General features: G+C 38.9%; 1 protein-coding gene across 1 annotated transcript in view; it reads right to left on the bottom strand.

Annotated features, from left to right (window-relative positions):
• The window catches only part of PDK3 (pyruvate dehydrogenase kinase 3), a 59,593-nt gene that overhangs the window by 23,524 nt on the left and 15,160 nt on the right, over positions 1-20,909 (bottom strand). The window contains exons 2-3 of the mRNA XM_064473915.1: positions 14,306-14,447; positions 4,641-4,712 (exon numbers count right to left, since the gene is read on the bottom strand). Coding sequence (XP_064329985.1) covers positions 4,641-4,712; positions 14,306-14,447 — 214 coding nt within the window. The remainder of the gene's footprint in view (positions 1-4,640; positions 4,713-14,305; positions 14,448-20,909) is intronic.

Here is a 20,909-nt window from a genome sequence, read left to right on the forward strand (position 1 = left end):
GAACGTAAAGTTGCTTCTTGTTTACTAAGTTGCTTTTGTGTGTTATCTCTAGATATACTGGCAGCTTACTACTACAGTTGCTCGAAGTTCCAGGACACTCACACACACACCCTCCCATGAGAGTGCCACAAAGAAAAATCAGCAAAGAAACTCACAGATATAGGGTATGGAGTAAGTGCTCTTGGAAAGTACATGTGAACAGCATGTTTTACAAACCCTTGTTTTTGAAAAACAACTTCCGCCTCTGTGTTTATCCGGATACATATTGACACCATGGGAAATTTCCAACACTTCTGCCAGCTTGCACCCTCTACCAGGCGTGGACACCTTATCTTAACACTCCTGCAATCACACTGACAGAACCGTGGGAAGACTTCCACCTAACCACTCTGCAGCTTGGGGGAAGATACCTGTGTCACTACAAATGCAAAAGCACCCTCACCTTTTGGCATATGCCCATCCTATCCACAGTGACAGCAATGTGGAGACATTGTAGCAAGTCTTCATAAGGTCTGCTAACCAACAGAATGCAATAAAGAAACTGAAGCACCTCTGAACCCGTTTGTCACAGAAATGCTGAGACAAAAAAATCCCTTTCAAGGATTTTGTCCAACATTAATAAAAAGGTAGCACTCATGAACACACAACTGTCTTCAAATTCATACACTAAGAGAAGAGATAAGCTCGGCCACCCTGACAAACATCAGCTTTAGTTTAGTCTCTGCACTTAACTCCTAACCATTCACCCTCTCTACTGCGTTGGCAGTGCTGTCTGTAGGCCACACGGTGTAACAGTTTAGGCACCACAGGGCTGAACGTGGGCTGTTTTTCCACTAGATCAATTTCCCAATTCACTTCACTGCATGGCTTCATAGGCAGCTATGCCAGTACATGCATAACATCTATAATCCTGTAACACTGACACATAAAATGGTTTCCTCAGAAAGAGAGCCCAAATTCTGAGAATACCAGAGCAGGCCCCCCAGACAAGCAGAGAGATAACAGAAATAGTCAGCAGGCAGTTTTATGCTCAACTGATCAACTCATTCCACCATTTTTAGAAAGCATTAATTGAAGAACTACCGCCAATATCGATACAGCCATCTGTGGATATCAAACCTCTTTAATAGATTGGTTTAGCTCCCCTTCTTTCCTGTGCGACTGTTACCTTGATTAGCCATAACAGAAACTGAAGTCCGCCTCAGCTGACAAAAAGACTACCAAGGCACTTATTCAATTCCCAAAAATCAACTGCCCTGTAAGTCTTCATGTTTTTTGAGCACTCAAGGTGGACACTGCGTTTGGCTCCAAAAAAAAAGCTGCTGGGGTGGTACTGGGGCAGGAGTTATTCTACCCAGGCAAGTCTCATGTTGTGACACTAAGCTAAGGAAAGCAGAGGTGGGGGCCATCATAAAACGTATAAGCCACCTGATACCACAGAGGGCACTAACGAGGATATGCACTGTGATGGTGAAAGGACACAAGATTGGGTCTTCTGTAATATGAAGTATATAATATGTAATATTAATATACACAATATGCACTCTTCTACAGCATGCTCAATGCAGGAACAAGACAGCTGAGAGGAACCAAGAGATGAAGCATGCTCCAACCCCTCTTCAAATGCTACCATATCCAAGGCACTCAGAGATACACACTGCTAGGACAAGAAAAGCTCTGGTTCAAAAGACCAGACATACCTTAAAGAGTGTACTTCCACATGTTCTTCTCCAAGCAAACCAGTCTGGCTGAAGAAAAGCACTATTCCTATTCATGCACCCCTAAAGACACTACCCACAAAGTCCCAGATAATGGCTTAAATTATGTATTAAATTATATATGCAATTACAAAAAAAAAGTGTTATGTAAACATAAATGAACTCAGGTATGTGGGGTTTTTCCACTGAAAAGTAGTTCATTAACTGCTAAGGTTACCAATATATCTCTTTTGACCATAAGACATAAAAGTAGGATAGGGCTAGACAGCAGCAACACAGAACACCAGTACAGGAATTGAGAAATTTTTTAGGTTTATCTGTGGGTTACCACCAGATAAATGTAGATGTAGTTAAGAGTATTTTTGAAAGAGGCAAAGATCAAATAGATACTTACAGCTCAATATCCAGTTAAATGGCATAGCCTTCAGAAAGTTAGGAATAGAAGACATGCAAAGAGCAGGAAAGTAAACCTGACCTTCTAATCCTAGGTAGCCTATCCAATATAATCAAGAATAAATTTGCTCTTTAATCAGATAACATGTCTTGCATCTCTTCACAGGCCAAACTTGGTATAAAAGATGACTCTTACTCTCAAAGTCCCTAGCTGCACATCACCTCAGTAGGTAGCAAAAAATTCCCAATATCCTTATTATATTAAACTTAATTATGTATAATACAATAATTGCAAGATCAACGATTTTAACAAGCAGTTATACTGAATACGTAAATATTTGGTATATCATACTAATGAGAGCATCTCAAACAATATTTCCAATTGCCATGAAACAGTATCAAGAATGCGTGTTATCCACAGGGCAGAGTCAGATAATTCATTGTGAACAGACTCTAAAAACACATCTCCAAGAAAACTGTTCATCAACCTTTTTAAAAGTATATATATTGTGATCTACCTTGAGCCTCTGAAGTCCATAAAAAGCTGAAATTCAGTAACCTAAATACAGAACATTTAAGATGGCACCAGAAGCTACATAACCACCTTGCCTCCACCTGCATATCCAGGACATTACAGGCTTAATAGGACCTGTTACACTTGCCAGGCTCACTTAGATGTTTAGGACATCTTACACCATCTCAAAAGGCAACAGACACCAAAGGTTTGGTAACTTAATCCCACCCAAAATATTTTTCTAAATTAAGCAGTAGGAAAACTTACTGCTAAACTCGTCAAAACCAGAATTCTTTCTTGTCCCATCAGTAAACAGGCTTTAAATAGGGAATCACAAAATGTAACAGCTGGAGGTAGTAAAAAAGTTCGTCCGATTTATCCACTACAGAATAAGCATGCTTAGAACATCACTGAAAGCTATCTAATCTGTTCTTAAAAGCTTTTAAAATGGGATGCTCAACAACCTTCTGAAATGGTCTTTTCCAGCCTGTTCTCACTAATATTAGAGTTCGTACTTTTTCCCCTGTGCACAATCTAAACTTTAATAAAAATCAGCCATTTTTTAGTTCTCCACCTCTTTACGCAGAGCGACCAATCATCCTTTATTACAGTGACTTTTTTTTTGCACACTCAGACTTCCACTGTCTTTTTTGCCAGTCTAACTACATGCCTTCAACATTATTCAAAGGTGGAACTATCCAAGTCTCTAATTCTTATTCCTTTCACATCACTACTGTCCACATGTATTTTAATTTCTTAATAGGTGTACCTAGAACTGAAGATAGTATTCCAGCTTAGGACTCGCACTGAGAAAATAGTTACTTTACCCTTGTCAGACAGCACTACAATTCACTCTGTCAGTCTATAATCCTTATGGCTCCTTCTACACTTCTGCCACACAGGGAATTTGATACTCGTGCACCTGAGTTTCTCCTGCATATATTGCTTGATACTTAAAAAAATAAAGTGTAAAACTCTCAGATAACATGCCCACAAACAAAAGAGTGTAATATCTAAAATGCATTACCTAATAAAACTCTTACTTAACTTAACACAGCAGTTAATATAGCTGAAACTAACTGAAGAAAAAACACCATTTTTGCACGGCACAAGCCACATCTCACACAGAGCATTTGTTGGATTGCAAGGTGTTTCATGAAACACTTCCAATAAAGCACTGCTTGATCAGGCAAGATTTCCAGAGCTTAACATGAAATTCAAGTTTAAAAGACAAGCTACCCTAAGAAAATTTATCAATGGAACAAAAAACCTGCAAGAAATAACCTTCTGAAACAAAGTTGACTGCTAGACAGCACAGGGCAACCACAGACCTTAGTGTTGTGGGGGGTGGGGGAGCGTTTTGGGTTTTTGTTGTTGAGTCTGATGCACATGTTGCACCTGTTGTTCTCACTTACATGTGGTTTTTGTTTTGGTTTTTTTTTTTTTTCCTGTTTTATGCATAGAAATGTCAGTGAAACACTCTAATGACAATTTGAATGATTTTGTTGATAAAGAAAATTGGCTAAGCTTTCCTTTCTTAATAAGTAGTATTATTCAATGAAGTAGGTGAACACCAATAATTGATGTCTATTTAAAAAAGCTTTTAGAAAAAAAACAATGACTGACACACTGAATGCTTTCAGACTGAAAAAATTCAATGTGTTAATATACATTATATACACAACAGAGAACTAAGTTCAATGCATACTAAAATGACATTTTAGTCATAAGTATTTGATATCCAAGCATATTCTTACATGCATGTTGTCTTCTCAATACAGCCTTGGAGGAAACATTTCATGCCATTTCTTGAACTGGTAGAGTGCATAAATGCAACATGTATTGTTCAAAAGCACTTAGGTTCCTATATTCTGCTCCAGATTACAATTTTGGCCTTTAGTGCACAAATTCTACCTTACAAAGAAGACCCCTGTTATCCTATAGTACAAAACTACTTGGGTTTTTTGAGACACATTATTTTAAAATGAACCGTCACTAGAAAACAAGTTACTCACTCATCCAGAACATGAGGATCCTCAGGACTTTTATTTTCATATTCTAAAAGCTCAAGGAAACTCTGCATGTACCTGAAATAAGCAAAAATGATAAAGAGAGAGTTAAAATACTTAAACCTAAATTACTTTTGAATTTTTTTACAACCTCTTCTGAAACGACAGAAGCATAGTACACAGCTCTCTGCAAAGGCTAGAATGAAGTGGGATGATGCAACAAAGGGATAGAAAATATTATTTATGACCCTACAGTCCACGATTCAGAAAAAACTGCTGTATAAATCAAGCTGAAGTTAAAAGGAGCAAACCCCCTCTTCAGGTAGGTCTGTAATTTCAGATAACTTAGTTTGCCCCTGGATCTTGACTTCCTGGCCATTCACTTCATAGAGGTGTTAGTTTGCTCCCACATTCCTTCGAGAGCAATCCAACCTTCCTTCCAAATAAAGCTCCAGGGAACACTCCCCAAAAGCAAAGCTAACAAGACTGCACCAAGCTTGTCCTACCACAGTACTCCAGAAGAGTACGCCCCTTCACACACTCCCACATCTCCTTACATTGTACCTCTGGCCACATGACACAACCCTTGGTTTTGTAAAAATACCACTCTTACACAACACAGCTCTCTCTAGTTCAGACATTCAGCACACATGGCTTAGAGCCACAGAGGTACCACACAGGACCCAAAAGATGATTTATGGTAGAGTACCACTCAACATGAACATGACCAGCCTGCTCTGTAGGAAACTAGCCCAACACCAGTATAAGTGTCACCACCCCACACCACTGGGCCTGAAGACCAGGTATCACCCCATGAAGCAGGTGCATTTAGCAGTACAGATGTAGCTTTGAAGATTACAGAATTGGGACCTACTTCAAGTAAATCACGCAAGATATCAGTCACACACAAAAAGCAGGGTTTCAGCATTACCAGAAGGAGCTGTCATTCTTCTCCCTTTTGCCCTTCCTTCACTCCTGGTTGAGCACTGCCACTTACACTACAATAACGCTAATGCTAAATGTTAATGCTAATCAGATTAGCTCCCTGCAATGTTGAAAACAGCCAACCAGATAGATTGGTTTTGGTTTTTTTTAATTATTCTCTCACATGAAAACAACTCATAGAAAGGTCTGGCTGGCTGAAGCTAGCTAGCACAGGACAGAAAGGATAACCAAAAAGCCTACATAAGGAAAAAGCAAAACAAGTGACCAAATCTTTCCCCTTTCAGTAGCAGCAACTCATTAGATCAGCTCATCAAAATGGTCTATGCATAAGCTCAGTCCCCACGAGACTGTCTCCAGTCACTGAAGCTTGGACAACTTCACATTAAAACAAAACCTCTTTTGGTAGCATTTCTATGTTAAGATCAGCTTAAGCAGGCTATGAAGCTTCACCCTACATCTTCAAGCTACAGCAAAGCTTAAGACTGCACTGCTGTCTACGTGACTCCAGAATCACATGCTGCTGCTCCACCCCTCATTTCAGTTGCAGCCATCACAGGACACAGTCAACACAATAACAGTAGCTCCTGACCCTCTGTGTAGTTTTGCCCTCCTGCAACTGTCGCATGTAACTACCAAAATCCCCCAAACATTTGCCAATTACAAGTTTGGGAAGTAGCTGATGTCTACAGCACTGCTTATTTTAAAACATGGTTTTCTACGCTAAGAGGTAGCACCAGTTTAGACCAACCGTCACACTATGCTCCCAGGAGTTCAAGAAATTGCCTAGGGTCACTTCAGGGAACAGGCAGTAACTTCTAGCCCACTGTCCACTGAAGATGAGTTCCTGAAAAGGGGAACATTTAGCAGTTAGAAAGATACTGACACAGTTCTAACTACGCAGGGACAGTATTTATGATGTGGAAGATAGAGGCAGGGGAAGAATCATCAGGACCATCAGCTGAAGGAGGGACTGAGTTTCTGAAAGAATGAATGAGAACTAATATCCGTTGAGAATGTGTCCTTGCACACACTCACTTTTTATTAATTCTCACTGGAAAAAGCTGCTTTACTCTCTGAACTCAGCTGCTTCACCTGCAAGACCTAACATGTAACAAATTACGATCGCCCTCACTCCTTTGTTTCAAAGGGGTATGTGTTCTTCAGTATCATCTGCCTCATATGAATCAAGGTCAGTCAAGTTAGTCATGCATACAGGTGGTAAAAAAGGTACCATTATTACAGTGAGCAAAACAGTAATAAACGATCAGCAAAGGAACTCCAAAATGAAATATGGGAAAGTGACGGACAAGGCACTGAGGCAATTCGGGGCATCATTAGTTTGACTCTAAAGAGGCAGTAAGATGAGCTTTTGACTTCTTACCAAACCAGGCCATGTTCTGCAGAAGCGATACTTAAGACCCATTCCTGTGCACAATTTTGCTCTACCTCTAGTCAATACCTGACACTCCACAACCAGCCTTTGCTACCTCCTTCACCATTTCCTTGTTGGGCGATGAGAACATATCCAAGTCATTCAAGGCATAATTGCCTCAAAGAGGAAACTGACTTTCTGGACTTTTTCTGTGAATAGAGAAAAGGGTATCGTTCATGTGGCATCCTTTTCTTGCAAATACATTTAGGAATTAAAAAAAGCCACGTAACTTAAGACTACCAGAATTGTCACACTGGACTACTTCTCTCATGCTGTGTGTTGTAATATAACAAGAAAGCTAAGATTTTCCTTTGTAACTAAGTAGGTATTTGCTGTCTTAAATTTGTGTGGTAAAAGGAAATCAGGCAAAATATTCATCTGACTCTACAGAGAAAAACAATCTACCCAAAAAATATCTGCATGATTTCTGTGAAGGAGTCTTATCCTATTCCTCAAATACAGGTGGATCTCTTGCTACTGAATGACTGTGTCTACATTAGCATTTTTACTTCCAAATCTAAACCTGCAGTATGGTTTTGAAACTAATGCCCCAGTAATCTTCACTTAACCCACACTGCTTATATTAGCAAAGCGGGTTTGGCAATTCTCAGAACAACAGGTTCTTCTCAGAAGAAGCAGCTGCTGAAGATGTGCATCAAATGTGCAAAACCCAAGGCAGCCAGCATGACCTGAACCAATGAGTGGGCCAAAATGCTATTTCTCCAGCACAGGTACAGTACATGCCAGGAGGCAGACTCTGTACTGTCACAAATACCCTTCACACTATAAAGTGTTTCTGATATTACATAAAAGACCAAATGCTGTAGGTGTCAGCAAGTTTGCCAACAGCCACGCCTCTACTCTTTAAGCTCCCATCTCACATCCTTTCAAACCTTCCTCCTGGTTTGAAATCCTTTTCCTTCGTATTTTAATTTCTGTTGCCATCCTTCATGTTTTGTGGAAGCCTTTAATTTTTTCCCTTGCCCTCTTTTTTCTCCTCCCCCCCCCCCCCCCCCCCCCGCCCCAGTCCACTCTTCTACACCCATTTTCATAAAGGCAACAATAGCCCTTTCTGCCTCCCAGAACACTCAGGGCTGCAAGCCAGCTTTCCAAGAAAATTCAGAATCACAGAATCATTTAGGTTGGAAGACATCTCTTGAAATCATCTAGTCTAACCTCCCTGCCCAAGCAGGGTCAGCTAGAGCAGCCTGTCCAGGACCATGTCCCCTGGGGTTTTGAATATCTCCACATATTGAGATTCCACAGTCTCTCTGGGCAACCTTCTTGTGGTGTGTGATCGCCCTCACTGTAGAAAAGGTTTTTCTTATGTTTGTATGGAATTTCATGTGCTTTAATTTGTATTCATTGCCTCTTGTCCTGTCACTGAGCACTACTGAACAAAGTCTGGCTCACTCATCTTCATTCTCTCCCATTAGGTATTTATACACACTGATAACATCCACCCCTACCCTCCCACCCAAGCCTTCTCTTCTTCAGGTTGAACAGCCCAGGCAGCTTGCTGGGTATCTCTAAGGAGATATTCAGCATTCTCAGCTTCTTCCCATATGAAAGATGCTCCAATAAATGTGTCATGAAAGAAGTGACAGCTTCTCTCATGGCAAAGTAAGCCAGAGGAGGTTATTAAGAAGCTGCTCACCCCCATCTGTCATCATATATTATGAAAGTCCCATTTCTGAAGATCCAGGACAACCACAACACTCAAGAAGCAACACAGCAGGTGCTATTTACTACAGACCTCCTACCAGAACTCTCGAACATCAGCAATCCTGTGCTGATGCTAGGATAAAACAGCAACGACCATTTCTGGTACTGAAGGTAGCTGATACCTGATTTTTGTGCTGTGTGGATTTGACTGTTTGCCTACCATTACTGGTATGCTGTATTGAGATTCATACTCGTAACTTATTGGGACATTGGCCCTAAGACTGCAGCCCCTGGAATAATCAAATATCACTACTCCTGTGTTGAAGAGTATCGGACAGGGGCAAGCCAAGTGCTTCTCTCATCTAATGCAGGAAGTAATTGTGCAGAAAACTGTCTCAGTTAGAAGAAGACTAAAGCAGGTCTCAACTAGAAAAATGCTGCCAAACATGGTCACCAGTCTTCAGTGCAACCAGCAGGTGGAACAGCTTCTGAGGTCATTACACTGCAGGCTCAACATAGCACCAGTGAGGAACTGAGAGTTTCTGAAACAAAGGAAAATTACACAAACTAAACACTCTATGGAAATTTACAAATGCACTTAAATTTCTCTTTAATCTCTGTGGTGATGGAAAAACTATGGAAACAAGCAATGTTCTTCCTTTAGAGTGATCAACAATTTTTAGATGTCTCTTTCTGATTCTGAAATAAATTGATATTACTTCAGAAGTCAGGTTCATTAGCACAAACACTGTATCCACCAAGTCAGAGAGACCAGTTCAGAGAAAAGGTTATTAACTTCAAATCTAAGTTACTCAAATTTCTTCCATCGCCTTTAATATTTCTTCCAATCCCTTGACTAAACAAAGCTAAAAAAAAATAACCGTAGGTCAAACGAATCTAACCCACTGTCCAATGCCTATCCTATATGTCAACCAACCTGGGATGCTATAATACCCTGTATATTATCCCAAGTCTCTAAATAAAAACTGACAGCTGCCAATGCTTTTATCCAGTTGTGATTTAGAGTTTTTACACAAAATTCACACCACCACCACCACCCTCGCAAACAGCTCAAAATTAAAGAAAGTAATTAAAAAATTGTTCAAAAGGAAAACTGTAACTCTGGTTAGGTGTAATAAATAATTCACAACATTGTCTTAATCACCACGACCATTACAATCTGCCTAACGCTGAGCAGTCAGCAATGCAGTTTGCTCCTGTAATAGCTAGTGTGTGTAAAAAAAGGTCATTCCCCCTTCATACAATTCATCTATTTCCTTGAATTTTCTTTTGATTTGAACTGGAGGTGCAGAGAAGGATAAATGAAGGTGGTAACTACAGGATTTATCAAGCGCTGAAAAGTGAGACCTTGTGAGGTTTTAAACACACTTCGCACACAATTACCAGCCAGCTAGAATAAAGAAGAAAAGTACCAGAATAATGGATTACTTCCTACATTACTAGTAAATGAATACAACTATACAGGACACAAATCTACAAAAACACCACCAGCGCAGACAGAAAAAAAAAGAATCAGTTGCATTTTGCTATCTTTGGTGAATTATCAACAGCAGAAATCAAAGCCTGTGCCCTTCAAATCTGTTGTCTTGCTGGTGTTTAATTTTTTTATCACAATACACTCCAATTCCTTGGGCAAGCTCTCTGGTTTCAATCACCCATCAATCTTGTTCTTTTGTTAATTACTGCCAGGTAGATTGAATTCCTGTTAGTCTGCCAAATGTAATAGTTCTAGAATGGCATATTTCGTACATGAAATCAATGCAAATGTCCATGTCAACTCCAGATTTTCTTTTTTTTTTTTTAAACTCATGCAAGATACCTTTCCTTTTTCCCTGTGTGTATTTCACTAAGATATTCCTTTAGAACCTCTAACACCAAAACACTGAAAAGATAAAACATATCTCCATGGTAACACAATTCTGTTAGCATAGTCTGAAAGTAAAAAAATAGAGGAAAAGCAATTATTAATCCCCAAACTATACTGATTTCTCTAATGGGTCTTTCCAAGGAGATACACAGAAATTTAGAGTCTTTTCCAGGGAAAAGTACTAAAGAAAAGTAGAGACATTTGGTCAGGGTTAATTAAAATGTGAATTTTAGATATGACTGAGTAGCATGCTGTGCAAACCTCACACTCACTTTAGACATTTCACAAGCTTTGACCTTATCCATTATAAGGTTTTATTGTAACTATTTTCCCTCATCACATCACATGAGTGAGGATATCCTCTACTATGCAATTCTGCCACATGTTCAATATCCGACCTGCAGTGCACTTCAGCCAGAGTGCCCTCTCAAAGCTGGCCTAAAAAAGGCTTGCTTTTTCAGAACTAGGAAGTTGCACACTAATTTTGAAAAACTGAAAGCAAGTTGCTGATCCCCAAAATGCTGGTTGTTGGTCTGTTATCTGGAATCACCGCAGTTCATAGCCAGAACATATTAACTGTGTTATCATTTTGATTCATTTCATTCCTTCCCTTGCTACTCCATGCAAAACACATGCATAAACTAAGTTATAAACTCAAACTGAGACAGAGCTAATGTTTTACCTTTGCACAGACTGAAATGCAAAGCTTTTTTTTTGTTCATAGTTCACTCTGTTGGTAATGCCAGCTTTATTCATAAAAGCGTAGCCAAGAAGCACAAAGGACAGCTGTCTTGCCTATCGTCACTGCTGCACACATCAGGCTAAGCAACCCAGAAAGGAAGGAGAGGGTAAAAAAAATGTACCTTCCCTGAGAGCAATCAAACAATCAGTGGTAAAATCTGTTAGGCAGTGCAGTACAGTCAAGGAGTGTGCTACAAGAAGCAAAGTGCCTACAGCATGACCACGAAGATGGACTAGAGAACTGGGAGAACAGGGCTTGCCTTCAGCAGGGAGCATATTCTCCAAAGTGACAAGATGAGGTTGCTTCCCAAGGGACCTATAAGGGACTAGGAAATTCACTCAATCCAGAATGTCACTGCCTGGCTGGACAGCAGATTGATGGGAAAGGATCCATGCTGTGGATGGCAGGGTTAATTTGTTTTCTTACTCCACCGAACCTAAGTTCCATCTTTTTACAGAGCCACCTTACTCTAATTTAAAAGTTTAATAAAATCTACTTTAAAGATTAGGAGCTTTTTGTATTTTTTGGCATGCTGACATTAAGGAATAGACTGGGAACTCAATTTTTTAAAGCTCCAGCTAATTTGAAATCTCACCAAACGCATATAAAAACCTAGGCTTCTACTGCAAAGTGGTAGCATAAATAAATCATAAATATGCTGGTGACTACAAAAGTTACTGAAAACTAGCAAATAAACAGATTAAGGTGAATAATGCATTATGTCTTTTGCTCACTTGCAGCAAATGTACATCAGATTTTTTGTTTGCATATTAATAATTTATCATGGTTCCTCAACCTATGGCATAGTAAAATAAAGGGTCATGATACCTGATCTGAAAAATTCTTGAAGTATCAAACAAGTGTATCAAAAGAAGAGGTTTCTTCATTTTAGAATTTCACAAACCAGCTGAACAGCTAAATTTATATTTATTTATTCTACTGCATAAAATTCAGGAATCTCTATATATATGTCTAAACTTTGGGTTAAGAAATTATAAATATGTTTCAAAACCTGCTGTCAGCATAGCTGCATAATACTCAAGGCCATTCACACTGAAGTTAATATAACTGTTTTGTTTTGGTCTTTTTAGAATCTAAGTGATTCAGTAAATTTTGCCCACGGTTCGTCACCAATTCATCGCTAGGTCTTACCACCTACAGGTAAATGTTGAAAAAAGCAATTAAAAACCACCAAACAGAAAAGAAATAAGCTTTTTAAAGTCAAAGTCCACATCTGTAATCAGGAAAACAACACGCCAGTTACTTTTATTGCTTCTGACATGAGATAACAAAAATATTCTTATATAATGTCAGTGAAGATATTCCTTCTCACAAAAACTGCTAGTTCACAAAATTAGAAGAACACTATGACAAACGTTTTTACTTCAAACTTCCACCTCTGGGTTGGATGTGGACTTGAACTTCCTTCATCACGTTGAAGTCTGATATTTCAGCCCATTTAACAGCAAACTATCAGTCTACAGCTGTGACAGTGCAAATCACATTGTCATATAAAATATATGATTTGGTCAAGTATCTTACAGTCATAAGTTCTAATACACTCAAAACTTTTTTTTTATGAGTAGTATCTATTATAGCCATAAAAGTCACCCCATGAGTCCTCAAACCTCTAAGCAAAAAATTATGAAGGGGGCATCCTCTCTGAAGACCCATTCAGTTCCTTTGCAGAAGTGATCCAAATGTTGCTTGGCTCTGTATTAGCCAGGCAGAAGCATTTGCCACAGAACATATATTTGGCCTAGAAGAATTATGCTGTAGAGTCCCTACGAAAAAATTATTTCCTTTTCTTCATTTACTTATCTGTCCGTCCACATTTCACTAAAGACAGCTTCACGAGTCATCTAGATTAGAAAAAGCCTAAAAGGCCTGCATATTATGCATTCTTTCCTATTTGTCATAAAAACTTCCAGTAACATCAGACAGATGATACAAGCCTTAAACCCTTGCAAGCTGCCCCTTAACCATGAAGTAATTGTTGCTGTGGGGCTCTGCAGCATTTACATTTATTTTAAGCACTTAATCCCCATGTTTGAAGTGGTCGTCAAAACAGTTAGTATTACCTTTCATGGACAAACATATTTAAACCGAAGTACACTATATCACATATCCTAATTTATATTTTCTAAGTCTGAAGTTTGATAAATGAGACCAAACCCAGAAGTCAATATACAGTCAATGTGGAATTTCTTGGCTCAAGGGCTATGACTGAAATGAACAGAAGCCTACAACATTAGCTGCTGTTACACTTAGATTGGCTGTTATTCACAAAGGGAATTTTGTTGTACACTGCAAAGAATGTTTTTACAAAAATTTCTTTGGATCAAGTATTAGCAGGTAGAGAGACAATAAACATCCCATGAACAACAATTTTTTAGAGCTTAATACATACAAGGCAGTAGTCTCCACACCTCACTGAATATGCAAATAGCCTAGAAAATTACTGTGGAAAAGGTGACAGGACTTTGAATCGGTTCAGATATACACCAGTTATTACAATGGAGTATGTTAGTCACTGGACAGCACCAGATTTTTGTCCTGTTCCATAACTTCCACGGAATACCAGGTTATGTTTTTAAAGACCTAGTAACGAGAAGAGCAGACGACGTTTACATTTTCTTTGAGTACTTTTGACAAAGAAGAATACGGAGAAAGAACAGCTATTTCAATAAGTCATAGGTACAATACAGTAAGGAATATTTTAAAAGCTTGCTCCTGGAAGTTACTGACTGACACTAATTATCTAGGAGACAACAGTATGCTTTTACTAACTTAAAAATTCTTATCTCCAAGATCAATATTAGAGTATTTACTTAACATAAGACAGAAGATAATGAAACTCATTTGCCAAGAAACATGCATTATAAAAAATTCAAGGCAGAAAACAGACTTCAGTTCACAACAATTCAAGCTGAGTTGCGAGTAAAGCAACACGTTAGTTTTACACTATTTTTTCTATCCACTTTTATTTTTCAACTTACCAGCTCTGTACTAGCCCAACTGAAGGCCTGTTAAGTAAGTTATCAGGCAACAAATTGACTTCTCTCATGGTGTTAGCTAGTCGCACAGGAAGTTCTTTCCGCAGAAACATGTATGAAGTTTTCTCACACGCATTGTCACGACCTGTTAGAAGGAAAGAAAAACAGATGTCCATTGCAGCAGATGAAATTTTTTACTTCCCAGTGCTAAAAGATTAAAAAAGGTCACTTGTGGACATAAAACAGTTTCAAAATAGTTTCTTTCAGTACCCACCTTCACTTCCCTCTCACTCCCAATATATATTTTACCTTCCTACAGCTTAACCCCTTTTATCTGACATTCTTCTTCATTTCGCATCATCTCATCCTCTCTCCTAGAAATAAAAGTCTCTCATCCTATAGAAGTAGGCACATACCAAAGACTTGACATTAGCTGGAAATAAGACCCAAAAATATTAGCTTTTATCAGTATGACTTTTCTACTAAAGTGAGCTTTTGAAGTGCATGATGCACACGTAATGGAGGGTGAGGAGTGAAAGATAAAGGACAAAACAGAATGGCATCAGCTGGCTGATGTTTCATGTCACAGGCTCTTCAAACCTACTAAGTACTTAAACATTTCAGCAGTACCTGGAAAGATCAAAGGTCACCATCCCTCCTAGGACTAGCCCAGAAGATGCTTACTAACCACCTGGGAAGAAAGTGTAGTGCTTGTCACCACTATCCCATTTGGAAAAGCTGCAGCTGAGATTATCTTAGACTTTTACCTTTAAAATAGATTTTTATCCAGCATAATATTTTGAAAATAAAAGTAAAAATCCAAACCAGTCAGAAAGCAAATAAGAGATCCAGCAAAATAATAATATTTGGCTGTGGACCCAGTCGGAACAGCGATAATTCTCTAGAGCCACCCTACACAAACCAGAAAACTGACACGACTACCAATGTGACTAATTGCATTCTTAAGCTAACCTAGTTACTGAAGGTATCTATAAAACTTTAACTACAAATATTTGAAAGTATAAGATGTTAAGACTCTTGCCCAAATAGTTCAGATGGAAGATCAGACCTCACTTGACATACTTTTTTATATTTTGTGGCATTTCACAATTGGGGGAACTCCCCACCATAACTAATTTCTAAAGAATCCAGGTAAATTAAAATAAATAAAGTTTTTAAAATCCATTTTACTTGTAATGAACAGTCAGTATTCTGCTTTCATCTAGAAAGATGGCAAATGTCTTTTGTGATGATAACCAGCAAAACCGCTTGCAAAATTTGTGAGTGAAGGCATAATACAAGAGCTATAAATTATGTTCAAGCAAGCCAGAAAGCGTTAAAAGCACTGCTAGGTGCATAATCACTGAGATTTGCAATCTGAAAGACTCAAGTACAATGCTGCCAGCACAATCAAGGTGATACATTTAAGACAGTCCCATTATAATCAGCTGAACAGCAGAGTTATCACCTTTTTTGCATAGGTAACATGCATTGATGGATTAGTTCCCAAACCATAACACAAGCTTGGGGGAACATGCAGGAAAGATTAGGGTTTCCCTATTTTCTTGCTCATTTATGTGTCATCAATCAGTGGATCATTAAATTCTATTAGTGTCAGCAACTCTTATTTTTCTTCCAGCAAACATTTGGACCTATTTTACTCGTTTGCATTTTCATATCTTCAATTAAATACACACATCCTGTCAAAATTAGACAAAAGAAACATGACATTACATTGTTGTTTCCTGTGAAGCACAGTAATGATTTCAGAGTTCAATCCTTCAATTAAGTTAGATACCATATTACCTACAATAGAGGATACACACTTGTTTGTTCACAAGTCATTGTAGATAGTGGTCTTTTTAGGAAGACTGGCTGGAGAGCAGAAAAGACTCTCAGACTAGCTCCCCCTACCCTTCTGAGCTGGAAAAACCTTCAGGAACAAGGACAACTGCTTCTTCCAAGAGTGACTTAGAGCATGTTTAATTATTTTCTAGGCAATAAAAAGCAAAAGGAATGAAAGACAGCCCAGACAGAACGAGGAAATGGTGAACAAGAACCCACAGCCTGTGCAAGTCTGAAAGGCCCTTCACAGACACAGTCCCCGAGTTTGTGCAAGGCAGACAACAAAAGCCGCTAGACTGGAAAGCTGGCTGGCAGAAGAGACCCACTTCCCCTCCTCCCATGAGTAAGGGCACATCTCTATCAAATCTGTCTGACCTCAGCAATTCTAAGCTTTAAGGAGTTCCCTTGCTCTAATGTGTAGCTGTGTTTCAGGTAGAGAGCCCTTTGCACGAAAAGGAAGGGAAGTTCTGTTTCAAGCCTGCCTAACTTGAAGGCTTGCTTCACTGTAACTTCAGTACATCTTTTTGGTTCGGGGCACACAGTCAGAAGGAGTATCGGCTGTTTAGCTGCATTCAATTTATCTGAGAACCTCCACAGAGTTGCTTTGGCTTCTAGTGTAAGGTCAGTTATCTGCTTGCCAAACAGCATGTGCACGGGAAGAGAGAACGGCTATTCACTAGGATCAGCAATAATTAGATATCCTCCAGCTTTTGAAGCAAAAGGCATACTGTGTCCTAACAGTTGCTCCTTGGCTGCTGTTCCTCACAGCAAGGCCTGTACAACCACATTAGTCAAAGTGAGGGACATCCTACTAAGTACAGAAAATAAAATTTGAGTCTATAAGTTAGGGGTTTTCTTAATCTAATTTACCATACACAAGTAAGTCTAAGTTCTAAAGACCCTTCTAGAAACAGATTTCTAGTAAGCTGTAATGCCACTTTTGCAGGTTTAACTTACAGTCAGATTTTTTTTTCCTTTTTTTTTAATAGGTTGGCTTTATTCGTTACATCTTTATCTTCTTTTTCAAAATACACATCATTCTTTCTTGATTTTGTTATCACACCAGCTGGGTCAATACACATTGGCAGAATCAGACTTTTGTCCTAAACACCATAGGCTAAAGCCAGTTTAAATCCATCAATTTCAGTTAAAGAGAATTTGAAGTCACCCTCTCAGGGTTAAAGTGAAAGTGAAACTTATGAATAATCTCTCCTTGATTTATACTGCAGCCCCCAAGAAGCTATGCAATAATACGAATATGTAAAACAATGACCTGCTTACCTTTGTATGAATACAAATGGAAGAATACAGTAATCTTATATGCCCTAGTGGAGAATACACTGTACTAGGCATCAAAGATTGTATTTAGCTTTCTTTCCAAAAACAGGGGGTGCTGTATCAGAGAGCTGTTTCATTCTGGTGCACTGAAAACCAAGAGCAGACTTCAAGGCAGAATGCAATGACATGGAAGTATAATGCTAGTAAGGCATTATAATATACTAGGAGTACAGCTTTTGTTATTTGTTACAAATAGAAAGCCCACTGCTTTTACACTTGAAGCAATGCACTGAAAATACAGCTTGATGCTATCTTGTTAAATTATATAAAATTAACATTCATTTTAAAGTGAGGAGTCATAACTTTTCACTTCTAGATCACTGAAACACTGAACTATTGGAATACTGCAGAAAAGTCTCGTCAGAAGATGCAATGTGAGGATCACTGGCATAAAGAAAAAGCTTTACATATTTTATTTGTAATTTTACTGTCTTGAGTAGTCCTACAGACATCAGTGAAACTACTGGTTAAATACTGTATGTAAATGTCTTCCAGAGACAGGATATAAACAGGAAAAACATTCAAGACTTAGGAAGAATCAAAAAGCTGTGGGGTCTACCTCAGAACAGGCATCTTGCCATCTATGGCCAGCAACAGACACCGAGCTCTGAGATGGGGAAGTGGGATCTTGCTGTTCAAGTCATGACAAAACAGAATCTACACTGCTAGAGACAGAAAAGCTTCTACTAAGATTATCCATACAGCACTCCCACCTTGACATTAAACCTATGGCAGGGCCTTTGCCTTTGCTTTTACAGTCCACTACTCCTATTATTTAACTATTAGTGATGAATTAGGGTTCTCTTTTGCCTCACCTTCTTTACTAGTGCTTTCCAACTACATTTTTCTAAGTAAAATGAGTATGTTCACATTAAAAACATCTAAACCACCACCAAATACATTTTCAAAGTGTATTCGTGGCCTCCTCTCTGCCACCTTCAAATCTTCAGTTCAAAATTAGCACCAAAGATAGTGCGATGCCGATCTCGAGACTCTTTTGCTTGAGTACAAGTCAGTGTAACGGACTGACAACAGACACAGCCTTCAACATAGTGAAAATGAGAAGATACATTAGTCGAACAAGGATCTAAGCAGCGATCTCCTGGACTTTACATCAAACTAAGGTCAGTGAAGAATATTCTATGGACAACCTTCTGTATAACATGAGATAAACAAGCCAGGGTTTGTAACAATACAGTGGGGATGGTACCTACTGAAACACTGATGCATTTGGAACGGTCACCATCCACAAGAGAGAGAGTCTCTCTAAATAATAGTGGATTTGCTTATGCAGTGAAGTATGACACACATGAAGAACTGATTTGACTGTCCTTGCTTATGTTTAAGTTGAGAATATAGGTAAACTTATTTAAATAAGACAGTAAGACGAAGATTTCATAAGAATTTCACCCAGAAAGTGCCATTTAATAATAAAATCAATTTTCTTAGATGTGAAAAGGTGTTAGACATTTCCACCAAAAATATATCATGCCATTTATTCAATTAAACAGGAATCAGAGGGAAAAGAAAACATAAATAAAACATGATCCAGAAGATTCAAGGTAATGCAAGTCACAAAAGCAAGCTTGAATGCATTAAGTCTTCTAAATGCAACACCACCAGATGGAAAAGGTTAAAAGTGGAATGTTTCTGGGTGATACATCAATACTATCACTGGTGGACCTTCGATAAAGGAAATTCAGGAAGCAGAGTTTTACTTCCAGACAGTTTTCTCTACTAATCTGTTTTCCTCTCTGGAATTCAACTCTTCTGAGCATTTACTCATCCCTTCCCCATTTTTCTCTTTCACCTTTTGCTCCATAGTGTTAAGAAATGGAAACTAAATGTAACTCAGGCTCTAGGGATCATATGCCTGTAGCACATGACGGGAAGTATTTTTCAGTTGGAAGGAATGAGTGTTCATCACAATGCTCCCTCTGAACCAGTATCTTTGGAATTGGACAACTGTTGGAAAGCTGGGCCTAGAGAAAACTTTTGCTCTGGATCTTGCAGCAAGAGGCACAAACAATGCAGATGCTATTCACACACATGCAGCAGACCCTGATTCAATTCTGGCAAATTCTCCAAACTGCCAGAGCAATACTATGCTATCCAAGATTCAGATTACAAAAGGATTAGTTCCATACAGAAGGCTGTACACAAACCTCAGTTTTGCTGGAGAAGAGGGCAGAAACTCAGCATGAGACCATGAACTCTGGGGTCTCCAGAACATTATCAAATGCTCTCAGTTCAACTGCCAGATTCCCACATTCATGAAACACCCATTTGAGAACAGTAATCCTTCATAGATGATTGATCAAAGTCACCTGCTTCAAAAACCTAATAGGGCTGTCACAGCCCTAGCAGGTACTGGACTGCCAGGGTCACTTCATAAAAGCACCAGTAGTTTCTGAGTATTACCACTTGTCTGTCAGAGGAGACAGGAAAAGAAGAAACTAAGTGCTCTTTTTAGTCTTTTCACTGCACCCAGAGGTCTAGTTCTCTCCATTAACTACATATCTAACACAGAGCTGAGACATTAGATATACCACACTACTTCAAGACTCAAAAGCAGCAAAGTTCCATTTGTATGTCTGAGAGGAGGGACTCCATTCAGAATCCATAAAAAGAAGATCAGAAGCCTTTCACCTCCTATCCCTGTGAAACCACTGCTATTGCTTTTATCTAGGGCAAAATAAAGGAGAAAGACTGGAGGGCAGGAGTGATCAACCATATCTGCTCTCTTGAGCTTCCAGAACACTTTTTAGCTCCTGTACAAGCAAAACAAAGACGTGAAGCAGAGGGATGGAGAAGTCTTCAAAAGAATATGCAAAAAGATCAAGACATCAGAGCAGACTGGGCAAAGGTTAAAACTAATAACTTGCTGCTGAAGCCAGGAAAACAGAACTAAGGAAAGATCAGTGAATTCCACTGATTATACACCATTTCAGAAGCATGGGCTATATATTAAAAGGCAAACAAGCTATTCTTGCACAGCCCAAATAAATGTAGCTACCAAAAAAAAACCTAACCCAAAACAATCCCAACTCCAAACCATTGCTATTCCCAACAGAAATAAGGACATTTTCAGCATACTCTAAGTATTTATCTCACCAACCATTAAAAATACCAATCCGACAAAAGGTATACAGGGTTTGTTTGTTTGTTAAAAGACGGGGCTTTGTAAAACCCGATGAAGATGATGAAGCAAAGGGGAAAAGAACATGCGCATCGTAACTGGAGATGTTAACTTTTGCTGACCCTTACTCTCTGCCACAGGCTGCCTCTAAGAAAGCTGTATGTTGAGATTAGGTTCCCTTTTCCATCCTACCACATGCTACAGGATAGCAACCACCACCTGTACAGCTGTTCCAACACAGATAGCCAGCAGATGGCCAAATTTAAGGATTCGGCCCACACTAAC

Source organism: Phalacrocorax carbo, chromosome 1 (assembly GCF_963921805.1).
Source record: "Phalacrocorax carbo chromosome 1, bPhaCar2.1, whole genome shotgun sequence".
Lineage (NCBI taxonomy): Eukaryota > Metazoa > Chordata > Aves > Suliformes > Phalacrocoracidae > Phalacrocorax > Phalacrocorax carbo.